This window comes from Grampus griseus, assembly GCF_964374135.1.
Source record: "Grampus griseus genome assembly, chromosome: 9".
NCBI classification, from domain to species: domain Eukaryota; kingdom Metazoa; phylum Chordata; class Mammalia; order Artiodactyla; family Delphinidae; genus Grampus; species Grampus griseus.
In genome coordinates, this window is record NC_139003.1 from 88,979,865 (window position 1) to 88,995,312 (window position 15,448).

General features: G+C 43.4%; 1 protein-coding gene across 1 annotated transcript in view; it reads left to right on the forward strand.

Moving 5' to 3' along the window:
• The first annotated feature begins 497 nt into the window (after window positions 1-497).
• PIK3CG (phosphatidylinositol-4,5-bisphosphate 3-kinase catalytic subunit gamma) overlaps window positions 498-15,448 on the forward strand; it is a 31,077-nt gene continuing 16,126 nt past the window's right edge. The window contains exons 1-9 of the mRNA XM_082662397.1: window positions 498-2,504; window positions 5,585-5,650; window positions 5,763-5,988; window positions 7,482-7,585; window positions 10,034-10,180; window positions 11,582-11,672; window positions 12,587-12,717; window positions 13,696-13,807; window positions 15,004-15,161. Of these exons, the coding sequence (XP_082518523.1) occupies window positions 510-2,504; window positions 5,585-5,650; window positions 5,763-5,988; window positions 7,482-7,585; window positions 10,034-10,180; window positions 11,582-11,672; window positions 12,587-12,717; window positions 13,696-13,807; window positions 15,004-15,161 (3,030 nt within the window). The 5' untranslated portion in view covers window positions 498-509. The remainder of the gene's footprint in view (window positions 2,505-5,584; window positions 5,651-5,762; window positions 5,989-7,481; window positions 7,586-10,033; window positions 10,181-11,581; window positions 11,673-12,586; window positions 12,718-13,695; window positions 13,808-15,003; window positions 15,162-15,448) is intronic.

Sequence of the window (15,448 nt, forward strand, 5' to 3'; positions counted from 1 at the left end):
ACCTTATAAACCAGGACATGATCCTTTAACTGGATAATCTGACTCATCCATGCAATTCAGTATGCTTAACAAAAATGACCACTTAGAACTACTACAGCAGGTCAGACACAGTGCTAGATCAGTGCTTTACCTCTCTCTTTTAAAATTCAATTTTCAAACGAAATGAAAGCAGAGAGAATGATTAATGAATCCCCATCGACCCATGGCCCATACTCAACAAGTATATTACCTCATTTAACTGTCACCTTACTCACCCCTCTGAGGCACTGCTAACCCATTTGACAGACAGGAAACAGGCTCAGAGATTATTTAAAGGGCCCGTCCCCCAGATTCTAAGTGTTGGGGACCAGGATTCCTGGGCCCCGACTCCAAAGCCCGGTGCCCTCGCGCGCACGTCCTTGTCATTCGTCTACACCTTCTCCTTCTGCCAGCTCGCGGGAAACCATGAAGGGCAAGTACCTGCCCTGTGACCGAGCCCTCTGTTTCTCTGCTCCCAGGTCGCAGAGGGCATGGAGCTGGAGAACCATGAACAGCACGTGGTGCTGAGAGAGGACAACCGCCGCAGGCGCCGGAGGATGAAGCCACGCAGCGCGGCGGCCAGCCTGTCCTCCATGGAGCTCATCCCCATTGAGTTTGTGCTGCCCACCAGCCAGCGCAACACCAAGACCCCCGAAACGGCGCTGCTGCACGTGGCTGGCCACGGCAACGTGGAGCAGATGAAGGCCCAGGTGTGGCTGCGCGCGCTGGAGACCAGCGTGGCCGCCGACTTCTACCACCGGCTCAGCCCCGACCACTTCCTCCTGCTCTACCAGAAGAAGGGGCAGTGGTACGAGATCTACGACAAGTACCAGGTGGTGCAGACCCTGGACTGCCTGCGCTACTGGAAGGTGCTGCACCGGAGCCCCGGGCAGATCCACGTGGTGCAGAGGCTCGCGCCCTCGGAGGAGACGCTGGCCTTCCAGCGCCAGCTCACGGCCCTCATTGGCTACGACGTCACCGACGTCAGCAACGTGCACGACGACGAGCTGGAGTTCACACGCCGCCGCCTGGTGAGCCCGCGCATGGCCGAGGTGGCCGGCCGCGACACCAAGCTCTACGCCATGCACCCGTGGGTGACGTCCAAGCCCCTCCCCGAGTACCTGCTGAAGAAGATCACCAACAACTACATCTTCATTGTCATTCATCGCAGCACCACCAGCCAGACCATCAAGGTCTCAGCCGATGACACCCCGGGCACCATCCTCCAGAGCTTCTTTACCAAGATGGCCAAGAAGAAGTCCCTGATGGATATCCCTGAAAGCCAGAACGAACAGGACTTTGTGCTGCGCGTCTGTGGCCGGGATGAGTACCTGGTGGGTGAGACGCCCATCAGAAACTTCCAGTGGGTGAGGCAGTGCCTCAAGAACGGGGAAGAGATTCACCTGGTGCTTGACACTCCACCGGACCCAGCCCTGGACGAGGTGAGGAAGGAAGAGTGGCCGCTGGTGGACGACTGCACGGGAGTCACCGGCTACCATGAGCAGCTGACCATCCACGGGAAGGACCACGAGAGCGTGTTCACCGTGTCCCTGTGGGACTGTGACCGCAAGTTCAGGGTAAAAATCAGAGGCATTGATATCCCCGTCCTGCCCCGGAACGCGGACCTCACGGTTTTTGTGGAGGCAAACATCCAGTATGGGCAGCAAGTCCTTTGCCAAAGGAGAACCAGCCCCAAACCCTTCACGGAGGAGGTGCTGTGGAATGTGTGGCTTGAGTTCAGTATCAAGATCAAAGACTTACCCAAAGGGGCTCTGCTGAACCTCCAGATCTACTGCGGCAAAGCTCCAGCTCTGTCTGGTAAGGCCTCTGCGGAGACTCCCAGTCCCGAGTCCAGAGGCAAAGCTCAGCTTCTGTATTACGTGAACCTGCTGCTCATAGACCACCGGTTCCTCCTGCGCCACGGGGAGTACGTGCTCCACATGTGGCAGCTATCCGGGAAGGCGGAAGACCATGGCAGCATCAATGCTGACAAGCTCACGTCTGCCACCAACCCGGACAAGGAGAACTCAATGTCCATCTCCATTCTTCTGGACAATTACTGTCACCCCATAGCCTTGCCTAAGCATCGGCCCACCCCTGACCCGGAAGGGGACCGGGTTCGAGCAGAAATGCCCAATCAGCTTCGGAAGCAACTAGAGGCGATCATAGCCACTGATCCCCTTAACCCTCTCACAGCCGAAGACAAAGAGTTGCTCTGGCATTTCAGATATGAAAGTCTGAAGGATCCCAAAGCGTATCCTAAGCTCTTTAGCTCAGTGAAATGGGGACAGCAAGAAATTGTGGCCAAAACATATCAACTGTTAGCCAGAAGGGAGGTCTGGGATCAAAGTGCTTTGGATGTTGGATTAACAATGCAACTCCTGGACTGCAACTTTTCGGATGAAAACGTAAGAGCCATTGCAGTTCAGAAACTGGAGAGCTTGGAAGACGATGACGTGCTACATTACCTGCTGCAGCTGGTCCAGGTAGGGGGATGCACTCATCTCAAGGGGTTTATCTGCATATGCACAGGTGCCCCATTCAGCTGTCTTCCAATGCCCCTTGTCTAGAGAGTCACGACCAGTCAAAGGAGATCTAATGAAACTACCTCAAAAAGTAGTAAACTGTTCCACTTACTTTTTTACTGTCTTTGAGGGCTTGTTGACAAGCATTTTGATGACATTAATATTTCTGCTTTTTAGGAGAACCGTTCCTGTGGGAATACTTTGTTCTCATTTACTGTATCAATGATAGACTTGACTTATCGAATGCTCCCTTGTGCCAAGGCTGCAGGGGATCTACATGCTTTTCGTGTATTATCACATTTAACTCTCCCAACAACGATGATAGAGGTCAAGTTAATATTTGCATTTTATATATCAGGAAACTGAGGCACAGAGAGGCTAAGTAATGTGCCCAAGGTCACATACTTTGAAAGTCAAATTCAAACCCAGGAGGTCTGACTCCTGGCCCTGCTCTTTTCACTGCGTCCCAATATCTGGCATCAACCCAGCAGTGTCAGGATAGTGTGTCCTAGAGGAAAAACGTCATACTCTCTGATTGTCTTTATCACAATTCATAGAGTAACATCTCATATCTGCATGGGACCTTGAAAGCCGCTCTCTTTAGATAGGTCTGGTACTGTGTGTCCACTGCTCTCCACATGCCTTTCCTTGGGGTCCAGAGAGACTAAATCATTTGCTAAACCCTCGACTAAATTATCAAGGGTTTCCTTAGGACGTTAAAGAAAGGAGGAAGAGTTCTCTTGCTCACGATAGCCATTCTCAAATCATATTGTGCTGCTTGACAGGAGGAAGGAAAGGACTTGGAAGGGAATTCAATTTTAGAGAGCAGAAGTGTTCATTCATGAATTCAACAGCACAGACTGAATGCTTCCTCAGTTCTGGTTGCTGGATATAGAGCAGTGATCAAAACAGGGCTGGACTCTGCCCTAGTGTAGCTTGTGGTGCATGAAGACCGACACCAAATGAGTACACATACGGGCAGACATTGAGTAACACGTTGTGACAGACACTTTGGGGAAAAGCTACAGAGTGTTATGAGAAAAGAGTCAGGGGTTCTGGGGACACATGATTGAGACCGAGGAAGCCAGGGACAGTTCTGAGTAGGTGATGTTTGATCTGAGATGGTTAGGATTAGCCAGGCTGACTGGTGGACACCAAACTGTCTAATCATTATCTATATTTATAGGAAGTTTCTGAAGTTTTCTGATGCGAATTTTGGATACTCTCAACTTTGAATCTTCACCTTCCCCTTAGGCAGATACTTGAAACGTTATATTTGGCCTTTGCTTTCATCTATCAAATAGAACCGATATTTTTATCTTCCATGAGTTCAGAGGCTGGCATAAACGCTACTGAAAATTTTAGAAAAATCAAAGTCTCCTCAGTTTTCTAGCTCTCCATAACAAAAAGAACATGAAACAAATTTGCACGAGATCTGTTCCAAGTCCCAAGGCGATCATGAATTATTTTCCACTGTCATTTTCACAAGTAAACTTTGCAGAGTTGGAAAATGAATAGTGTTCTTCTTGGAAATGTTTAAATGAAAGAGGTCAATAAGTAATATTAACATTGAATCTGTGGTCCTAAATTTGAAGAAGTAGTCATTTGTAAAACTATTTGAGACACTGCAGATATGGCCAAATGACTCATTCATTCCTAATTAAAATGGTCTCCTGGTTGAGATCTTCATCATCTTTACAGAAGTGAAACACAAAGAATGTCAGAAAGACTCACGTTTGGGTTAGAAACTTAACATTTCTGAAGTGACTACTGGTGGCTAACTAGCCACAGGCTCAGAATGAAGAGCTTAGCTGCAGCTACCGTGGCACCAATGAGAGCACACCTCACCTTTGAAAGCATGGGGATAACTGAAATATTATCCAGTTAGGATTGTTCTGATCATTTCCAAACTGAAAAACCAGAGTAAGGATTGGAAATCATACCCAAACGCCCCCAGGCCCTAAAACATAAAGTGGAATGGGAATATCTCTTACTTCTTAGGAAAACAGGATAGACCGTATCTATTTATACAGGAGATACTCTGAGATATTTAATTTTAAACCTCTCTTTATGCTTATACATGACATCTACCCTATAATTTTACATGTGCATGTCTAATAATCAATTTTTGCGAGTCTTACTGCTTTTAAAATGATGAACTATTGCAGACTTGCAGAAAAGTAGAGAACGGTGTAACAAATACCCATGCACCCACCAGGATTTAATTCTTTTTTATTTTTAATTGGCTAGGCTGCAGCGGGCGGGGGTGGGGGTGGGGGGCGAGCTGGGGACAGCCACCCACCTGGGCCCTGTTCTCGGTCCAGCCCCTATTTTTCACTTGTCATTGGTTCTTTTTCCTCAGTCACAGAGCTGCCACCTATGTGACTATCTCTGTTATTAGCCAAGTGATGTGAAAACTACTACACACTGCTGAACCTGAGGAACCAGATAAAACAAGAGATTTTCAGACCAATAGCCCTGTATGCACTGCGTCATGGCAGGGAGTAATGACCAGTTGCAGTAAGAACCTGGGAGGCAGCACAGTGACTTGCCAGTGAGAGGCCAACCACACAACTTGAGAAGAGAAGCTATAGGATTTTTAGGATCTCCACATCTAACAAACATTTCTCTCCCTGCATGTACAATATCCCCACTGTCTATTTTCTTTCCAACAACCTTTCTTCCCTTCCACCTTTATAGATGTGTTATAGCCATCTCCATCTTTCCCTTCTATCTTTCCAACAAATCAGGTAAGCCTTCATGGGAACAAAAGCCCTCACCTCTTCACCTCTGAAGTCATCAAAAGCACGTGATTGTGAGTCAGGAGTTCTGGCTTCCAATCCTGGTCCTTCCGCAAGTGGTTCACCCTGGCCCAAACTGTCCTTGAAAAGAAAGGATTGAACTTAAGTGACTGCTCAGATTCTCGTCGCCCTATCCATACAAACCCACTAAGGCAGAGCACCAGTTTTTCTCCCTTTCCTGTTTCCCGATTAATCAATGGAGAATGCAATCCCACAAATGCCAATGTGTTCTTCCTTTAGGCTGTGAAATTTGAACCATACCATGACAGTGCCCTTGCCAGATTTCTGCTGAAGCGTGGTTTAAGAGTAAGTACTTCCATTTTGATAAGAGCGTGACGTTTAAAAAGTTACAGAGAATTGGCTGATAGATCTAGAGCGTTAGTCGTAATAATGGCAACCTTCTTGGTTTCATCCTCAGAACAAACGAATTGGTCACTTCTTATTTTGGTTCTTGAGAAGTGAGATCGCCCAGTCCAGACACTATCAGCAGAGGTTTGCAGTGATCCTGGAAGCCTATCTGAGGGGCTGCGGCACGGCCATGCTGCACGACTTCACCCAGCAAGTCCAAGTAATTGACATGTTACAAAAGGTCACCATGGATATTAAATCGCTCTCTGCAGAAAAGTATGACGTCAGTTCCCAAGGTACGGTGGCTCTGTTCTCTTGGTTCTCTTTCCAAATGCCTTTGTCTCCAAATGCCATCGTTCCTGTGATCCTTCTTCCTTCTGGAACGCAAGTCGCACCTTCCTCAAGGTAGCCAAGGATACATTTTTTAATCTTCTGTCTTCACGGAGTCAGCAAATTTAAAGTTCCCCCTTTACAAGTTAATATTTTTTAAAACTACATATATATTTTAATGATGTACGTATGATAATAGATGTTAAACTCTTTGAAAACTTAAAACAGCATTATGCAGATGTAAGATGTATTTTTTAAGAGCAACTATGCACACACACAAAAAAGATTAGTTATTTCCAAATATCTTTTCTTCCCCATCTTTCAATACTTGCGTCTAATTTTCAAGTCCTCAGTCTTTTAAAGTAATGAATTATTGAGAAGTTATTTTAAATTTTTTGTGTATATGTATACATATACATCATATATAGCTATATGTACATATATTTTTTTTATATATGTACTTTCTATAAAAACATATATATCACCTCCTCTGTGTTCCAATGTTGTCTTCTTATCCCTAAGAAATCCTGTCCCTCAGCCCCTGCTTTAGGAAAGTTAATCACTCTTTATCTGTATTCCCATAGGTTTTGGTTGTTACTGCATTAAATTAAACTCATTAACACATCTTTCTGGTCTGTTAAACTGTATGAGCCTTGAAGCTAGGAATTATCTCTTATTCACGTTTGTATATCTCGATCCACCACTATGGCTCATAATGGACACTCACAAACATACTCAGCGAGTATTTTAAACTTCTGAATATTTTGACTTGCCATTTTTGCCTTTGAATCTTTTCCAATAAACCAATAATGGTCTCTTCTAAAAATAATAATGGTAATAATAATCTTGCTTTTATTTTTATTGTAAGAAAGAAAGAGCAACATTTGTACCAGCCTCCAGTCTGTCTGGTACCCAGGCAGTAATTTTATTCTTTTTTAACATCTTTATTGGGAATAGGCAGTAATTTTTAATTTATGTATTTTGCCTTCACAATTTTGAGACTATCATATTGCCTCCACACAACCTAACTTCCTCTTCTGAAAAGAATTTCCCAAACCCTAACCGAATTCCATTTAATATGGTCTTCCGATACCTGTTTCCCAAATCAGATGGCAGTTTAAAGCTTCACACGTTGGAAAGAAAACTACAGTAATTCCTTACCATTATCCATAAAGCATCCTTCTCCCTCTGACTGTCTGGGTATCCCATATATATTCAGATATTTCTGTCCCCTGTTGTAATGTGTGTACGTGGCTCTGTTGCTCCCAGGAAGCCTGACTTACCCTGCCACCCTCAATGGTTAGTTCCTCAAAGACAGAAACCTACCCCCTCTTCTTCTGTTCCTCACCCTACCAAATATATAGAATGTTGTCAATACCTGCGGCCTCAGGAAATGTTAGAGATGATATTGGTGATTTCTTGAACTCATGTAACTCTTGTGTGCATTTGACAATTACAGTTATTTCCCAACTTAAGCAAAAGCTTGAAATCCTACAGCATTTGAATCTCCCCCAAAGCTTCAGAGTTCCATATGACCCTGGACTGAAAGCAGGAGCCCTGGTGGTAGGTATCGCGTTGATGTCTCTCCCTGGTCTTTATGTCTTGACGATGGCTCTGCCTGCTTTCCTGGGCCTAGTGGATAAAAGCTGACGTTTATAGAGAGACAGGGAAGGTGGAAAGTCCCCAGATGGGCTTCCATCAAGCCCTTCCCTAATTGCTAGATACTAAAAACCTCAACACCAGGCAATCTTCCATCCATTTTGTTTTAAATCAGCTTTCTTGAGAAAACATTTGTATACAATAAAATGTATCCATTGCAAGTGTACAGTTCAAGGAGTTTTGCCAAACGTATACAACCATATCACCACAATGAAGATATAGAATATTTCCATAGAAATTTATAGAAAAAATTCTTTCATATCCCTTTGCAGTTAGTCCCTTCCTCCTTCCATCCTCCATCCCGGATGACGGATCTGTCTTCTATCGTGTAATTTTGCCCTTTCTAGAATGTCATGAAGTGGAATCATACAGTATGTAGTTTTCGTATATGGATTCTTTTACTTAGCATAATGCTCTGAAGATCCATCCATGTTGCTGTGTGTCTCAGTGATCTGTCCCTTTTTATGACTGAGTAATATTCCCTTATATGGTTATACCACAATTTGTTTTCCATTCACCTTTTGAGTAAATATTTAACAGTGAGATCGTTGGGTCAGAAGGGACGTGTGTGTTTATAAGATACTGCCAAACTGGTTTTCCATTTTATAATGGCAACCGTGCCATTTTATCTTCCCACCACAATGTGTGCAAGTTCTGATTGTTCCACATCCTAGAGAACACTTGTTATCATCAGTCTTCTTAATTTTAGCCATTCAAATGGGTATGAAGTGGTACTTCACTGTTGTTTTTATTTGCATTTCCCTAGTGATGCTGAGCATCTTTTCATGTGCTTTTGATAAGTTTCCATCTTCTTTTGAGAAGTTTCTATTCATATCTTCCATTCACTTTTAATTTAGGTTACCACCTTCTTCTTATTTACGAGTTATTTATATATTCTGGATACAAATCCTTTATCAGGCATATAGTTTACAAATATTTTCTCCCAGTCTGCGGCAGAAGGTTTTAATTCTGATTAAGTCCAATTTATCACTTTTTCTTTTATGCTTCATGAATTTCGTGGCCTAAGAAATATTTGCTTCATCCAGTAACCAGGGGTGGACCTCCACCTCCTCCACCAAGGGGTATTTGGTAACGTCCAGAGACATTTTTTGTTTTTGTTTTTGTTGTTTGCGGTACGCGGGCCTCTCACTGTTGCGGCCTCTCCCATTGTGGAGCACAGGCTCCGGACGCGCAGGCTCAGCGGCCATGGCTCACGGGCCCAGCCGCTCCGCGGCATGTGGGATCCTCCCAGACCGGGACATGAACCCGTGTCCCCTGCATCGGCAGGCGGACTCTCAACCACTGCGCCACCAGGGAAGCCCGAGAGACATTTTTGATTGTTACAACTGGGAGAATGCTACTAGCATCCAGTGGGTAGAGCCCAGGGGTGCTGCTAAATATCCTACGATACACAGGACAGTCCCCGCTGCAACAAACAATTATCCAGCCCCAAATGTCAGCAGTGCCAAAGTTGAGAAACACTGCCTAATTCAATGTAGCAAATATTTTTTCCTAGAAGTTTTAATCTCACATTTAAGTCTTTGATCCATGTTTAATTTTATATACAATTAGCAGTAAACTCGCTCTCTAGCAAAAGCACACACTATCCACTGTCCTTTTGAAGTCAGAAATTAGTAGGAATAATGATATATTAATACAGCTTCAAATTGTGTTTGTTTTTTTTTTTAAAGACCACGTCACATTTTTGATCCTTGGTGAATTCACTTTCGGCTAAAACTCCTAAGATTTTCTCTTTTTGAATGAGTGGCTGCTAAACCACCTTTCTCCCACCTTGAATTTATTTCGACGTATGGGGGTTTGGGGGAGGGGACAGGCATTGTGCCAGAGTGCTAGAGTCTCATCTATTGCTGTTAAATTTCATCTTGTTACATTTGGCCTGGAATTAGACTGCATCTGATTTTTGACAACCATTTTTAGACACTATGGTAGCAATAGAACTCTTTTTTTTTTTTTCAAACTAATTCTTAGAGGGAGGCCAGATATGTATAGACAAATAACAGCACAATTGCTCTTTGTTAGAGGGGACAAGAGTCCTACGGGAGGGGGGTATACAGAGGATGGAATATGCCACACCTCTTAGGCACCCCCACAGATGCTTAGAGTTCCTTGCAACACACTTTGAGAACCACTGGTTTAAGTGTTGTAACTTGCTCTCACTAGCATTTTTGGATTTGGTGAAAATGCCTTCTGCATTTTTACCCAAATCATTGAAAATCCTTTTCCAACTGGGACTTTGTCCTAGATGTTTACAGAGATGCTTTGCAAGAGGGTGTGCATCTCCACAATGTGTCTTCAATTGTGTGTGGGAAACATGTGGCTGTCTTCTTACAGATTGAAAAATGTAAAGTGATGGCCTCCAAGAAAAAGCCCCTGTGGCTTGAGTTTAAATGTGCCGACCCTACAGCTCTGTCAAATGAAACAATTGGAATTATCTTTAAACACGGCGACGATCTGCGCCAGGACATGCTGATTTTACAGGTGTGCTGCTGTTAAGGAATTTTTTTTTCAGCTATCTGAAACAAGAATTCTGTACTAGATCTAAAAAAGTGCCTTCTACTGACCCTGTTCCATTCTCCTATTTTGTATGATGAACAGTGATCAAAGGTGACATAATAGAGTTTTCACTGGGGGAATATAGCCGTGGACCATTAGATACGAAATCTAGTGAGCCTCACAGTTCTGTCCATTCCTGAGGAGATGCATACCCAGCATTCCCAAATAGCCAGGTGCACTTCCCTGCCCTAACCTCTTTCTTATACAACGCATTCCTAGTGTGGCAACATGGAATAGAAACCTATTTTACCCCCAAGTATCCACTTTATGCATATCCACAGACATAGCCACACACTCTCAGATGCTCTCCTTAGATACATCACCTTTGGTACACATCCACATACACAAACTGAAGTGAATGATGTGATAGGAAGGAGGGAGAAGGTGAACACGTAGGTGACTGCAGAATTTATGCAGTTACGTAACAAGAGTGAACAGATTACTAGAACAGAAGATGGATGGTGAAGGTATCAATGCTGATCATTTTCATATTATCTAACATAAACTTTAGCTTTGCAGATTTGTAAAGTAATATTCTCTATACCCTAGTTTAATACTGTAGAAGTAACACCATTTCTAATATTTCATGTGATTTATTTAAAACAGGCAAACCATGGAATCTAGAATATGATACAAATGAACTTATTTACAAAACAGAGATAAACTCACAGACATAGAGAACAACCTTACGGTTACCACAGGGGAAAGGGTAGGGGGGATAAATGAGGAGTTTGGGATTAACAGATACACACGACTATATATAAAATAGATTAACAACAAGGACCTACTGTACAGCACAGGGAATTCTACTCAATATCTTGTAATAACCTATAATGGAAAAGAATCTGAAAAAGAATGGGAAAAGTAATCATACCCACACTAGGGGGTTAATAAAAAGGATCAACATAAAACAGTCCTCGGTGAATGTCAGCTACCATTATCATCGCCGTTACTGTTGCCTTGGTTGTAGCCCAAGAGTGCCTTATGGATAAAAATGTGTAAAGATGTTAGAGTGGAACTTTTTCTATTGTGGTAAAATACACATAACTAGGAACATTTGAATAATAGATAAATCATGGCTAAAACCTACGCCCAGAGAAATCCAACTATTCTCTTCCCCAAGGTGCCTCTCAGGGACCAAAATTAACAGGCTCCCGAGGAAGGGAAACATTAGAGTACCAGGTTGATAAATAAAAGTACATTTGTTACTTACATATTTTATGTTCACTTCAATATTTTGTGTTACCAGAGAAGACTGTTGTTGTTTTTAACAGAGAAGAATAATACATATTTATAATGGAAACGTTTTTGTGTTTTGATGCCCAGATTCTACGAATCATGGAGTCCATTTGGGAGACTGAATCTTTGGATCTGTGCCTCCTGCCATATGGTTGCATTTCAACTGGCGACAAAATAGGTACGTGGGGACCTCAGAAGATGAATATACTGCTCGTCTCATTTTAAAAGACCGCCATCCCATGGGACTTCCCTGGCAGTCCAGTGGTTAAGACTTTGCGCTTCCACTGCAGGGGGCACAGGTTCGATCCCTGGTTGAGGAACTAAGATCCCGCATGCCAAGCGGCCATCATCCCTTCAGTGTTGGCATTTAATAACAGAAAATTTACAATCATAATACATATAAAAAGGAAGAAGATGTTCCAAGGCTGGTGCATGTGACTCAGTTTAATACGGACATGTTGAAAATATATGAATGCCTGATTCAACTCCTTGTGACTGACTGTACATGGAGGTGATTTTAGTGAGAACTTGTTCCTTCCTCTTTACTTCTCCACCGCTAAATTTTCACTCGTTTCATTGCACAGTAAACTTCTCTCTCACAAATAACATTTAAAAGTAGATGGAAAGATCTGTCACTTGTTTCACCATCCCAGACTTTACATTATCAAAGCTATTACATACTCTCCTCTTAGGTGCATTTCACATTTTAATTTCAGTCAAACCGATTTTTAGTCAAGTTTCCAATTTGAGAAGTAGAGAACATCATTCCCATTTGACCCTGAAATGTAAAAAAGGAAAAGGCAAAGGTTGCCAAGGGAAGAAGGATGTGTTTGGCACATTAATGCTTTTGCTTATTCAAAACCAACCCTTTCCTCTTTTCATCCAGGGATAGTGAAAGCAGGTCCCACACAACTTCCCTATCCGCCTCCTTTTCTTTCTCTTCCTCCTAAGAAAACCACCAGCACAAACGTGGAAAATAACCCTGTGGTTAAGAAAGCTCTCTGCCCTCCACTCAACAAAGACACAGCCATTCCTCCTCTGGGTCAGGCACTCAGCCCCAGTTCACATCAGACTCTGCGCATGTTCCCGCAGGAATGATCGAGATCGTGAAAGACGCCACGACGATCGCCAAAATTCAGCAAAGCACAGTGGGCAACACGGGCGCCTTTAAAGATGAAGTGCTGAATCACTGGCTCAAAGAGAAATGCCCTATTGAAGAAAAGGTGGGCTCCTGCTTCTCCCTACTCTGAAGGCTCCTGACAAGTTATCATGATACAGCTGAATAATGACATGTTTTTAAGGGGTCTACCAGTGCCATGCCTCCTGACTCACTGGTGAAGCACCTTCCTCCTGAGCTCCTTGGGGTTTAAGCAATTTCCCCTGGTGACACAGCAGATCTGTGCAAAACAGAGGTGCTCACTCAGACCTCGCTGAGCATTTGCTTCTCCTTTGATTATCAGGCCTGCTTTGCATAAAATTTGGTTCTGGGAAATAACTCGTTAGCATTTTTTATGACCATCTATTTCTGTCGTTCAGCAGAAAAATTTAGTTACCACAGATAAACTCTTTACTACCTGGAAACACTACAGACCCTAAAAAGTAATTTATAATTTACCACTGCACCCTAATTTAAATGGTAAATTACGGATGCTCAAAATGTCACTTCCATTCCTCGGAAGTACATCCGCTGAGTCCTTCACAAGCTGTTCAGCTGCTGGTTAAAATTCTGTTGTAGAGGATTAGCACTTCTCATTTGCGTGGGTAGCAGTCTTTCGGGGAGGAAATATAATTAGTAGCATTTATTAGTCTGTTAAAATGTGGATTTGTGAACCCGTGCGTACTTTTAAGTGGTCACAAGCAAAACATATGTTCACCAAGGAAGGAGGAATCATTACAGGTTCTGTATTGGCGTTGGCAAATGATGCATGGAAAGGCAGTGAACCTTTGATTAAAGTACTGTTGTCCTTTGACTGTCGTTTCCTCCTCATGCTACTGTGATTCATTGTATCTTCACCTAACATGTAAGTAGAGCAATGAGAAAGTTGGCTCCTAATAGATAGAACATTAATGATATGAGGTACCACTAACTTGCTCTCTGAAAATGATTCCCAGAACAGTGTCTTTTTGAGAGTCCTTTGTAACAGATTCATGCTGCTCTTTGTAGTTGGGACACAACTAATATTTGGTTGCATTTTAACTAGTTTCAGGCAGCGGTGGAGAGATTCGTTTATTCCTGTGCTGGCTACTGTGTGGCAACCTTTGTTCTTGGAATAGGTGACAGACACAATGACAATATTATGATCTCAGAGACAGGTGAGTTTGTTTTTTATAGAGTAATGTTTTTTGATTGTGGTAAGATATGCATAACATAAAAGTTACCATTTTAACCAGTTTTAAGTGTGTACTCTAGTGGCATTAACTGCACTCACATTGTTGTACAACCGTCACCACCATCCATCTTCAGAACTTTTTCATCTTCCCCAATGGGACCTCTGTACCCACTAAACACTAACCCCCCCATCCCTGCCTTCCCCAGCACAGAGTAATTTTTAAATGGAGCTCAAGGTTGGAGCAAAGATCTAGAGGTCATTATTGTATAGGGACACAGAGGCTGTGACCACCCTACGGAGGACCCAGGAGTGAGTAACAGAAGAAGATGCAGCAAAGGAGAATTAAGAAGGACAAGCCAGACAGGAGCTAGAAAGCTAGGAAGGTGGGCGTGATCAACAGTGCCAGAGGGTGCAGAGAAGCAACGAACAGAGTCACCTTTTCTTGATACCCTCCAATCTGAAATGCCGTGCCTTCCTCACTGGGTCACTGTCCATTCTGACAGTGGTCAGTACTGGCTGCATACCATGACATTTTCCTCTAAGAAATCTGGACCAATTTAAGAGTAGAGTCTGGAAAAAACACCATATCGGGGTAAATCACTAACTCTCTGTGGGAATCAAGAGATAATGCATTTATGGAACATTCATACGATAGAGAGCTCTGTAAATGAGAAGAGAGGAAGGGAATTGTGGTGGTGATGGTGACAGTGGTAGAAATTGACCCAAAGGAGATTCAAAATGATGTATTTCTAGCCTGCTACTCAAAAATAAAAGGTGACTGCCCCTCCCCCAAACAGAGCAAAACATCAGTCTCTCCTGAGTTACAGAAAGAGCCTAACAGAGTCTTGGGCATAATGATGACATATAAGCCAGAGAGTTTTGGTTTATATTTGTAAGAATAATTCTGAGACAAGAATTTTTTTAATGGTGTTTGGCTGTCATTGAAAGAACACCAGAAGGATATCAAAACTACGCTTGTTTCGAAGAGTGCTTTGTGGCCACTACTACACACACCTGCTAAGACAAAATACATCACAAGCAAAGAGTAAAAATAGCTCTCCCACCCAAGATAGCTCATTTTCAGGCAACTTCAAAATATTTCAAGAAGTGAACAAACCAGGGTGTTGTTTGCAAGTGCTGAGGCCAGTATAATGACGTCAGACATTTTCTTCTCTTAAGGAAATCTGTTTCATATCGACTTTGGGCACATTCTTGGGAATTACAAAAGTTTCCTGGGCATTAATAAAGAGAGAGTACCATTTGTGCTAACTCCAGACTTCCTGTTTGTGATGGGGACTTCTGGAAAGAAGACGAGTCGACACTTCCAGAAATTTCAGGTAATTGGCCTCCCTCACGACCACCTACTGGGAACATCAACCAGATGGTGCCTGCAGCCCTCAACTCTGCCCACCCGCTTCGGGTGTGACCCACCCCCTCCCCCCAGTCGCCTCTGTTCCTTCCCCAAGTGCAAAATGATGCTTCTCAGTAAGCCCTTCTCCTAAAACCAGACAGCAAATAGAAGAATTCCATAATCAGTGAGACTGGCAAATATAGAACAGCAGGATGACACAGCCCTGAAGGACAGGGCTTTAAGGAAGAGCTCCTGGCAGGCAGGTTTAGCCTT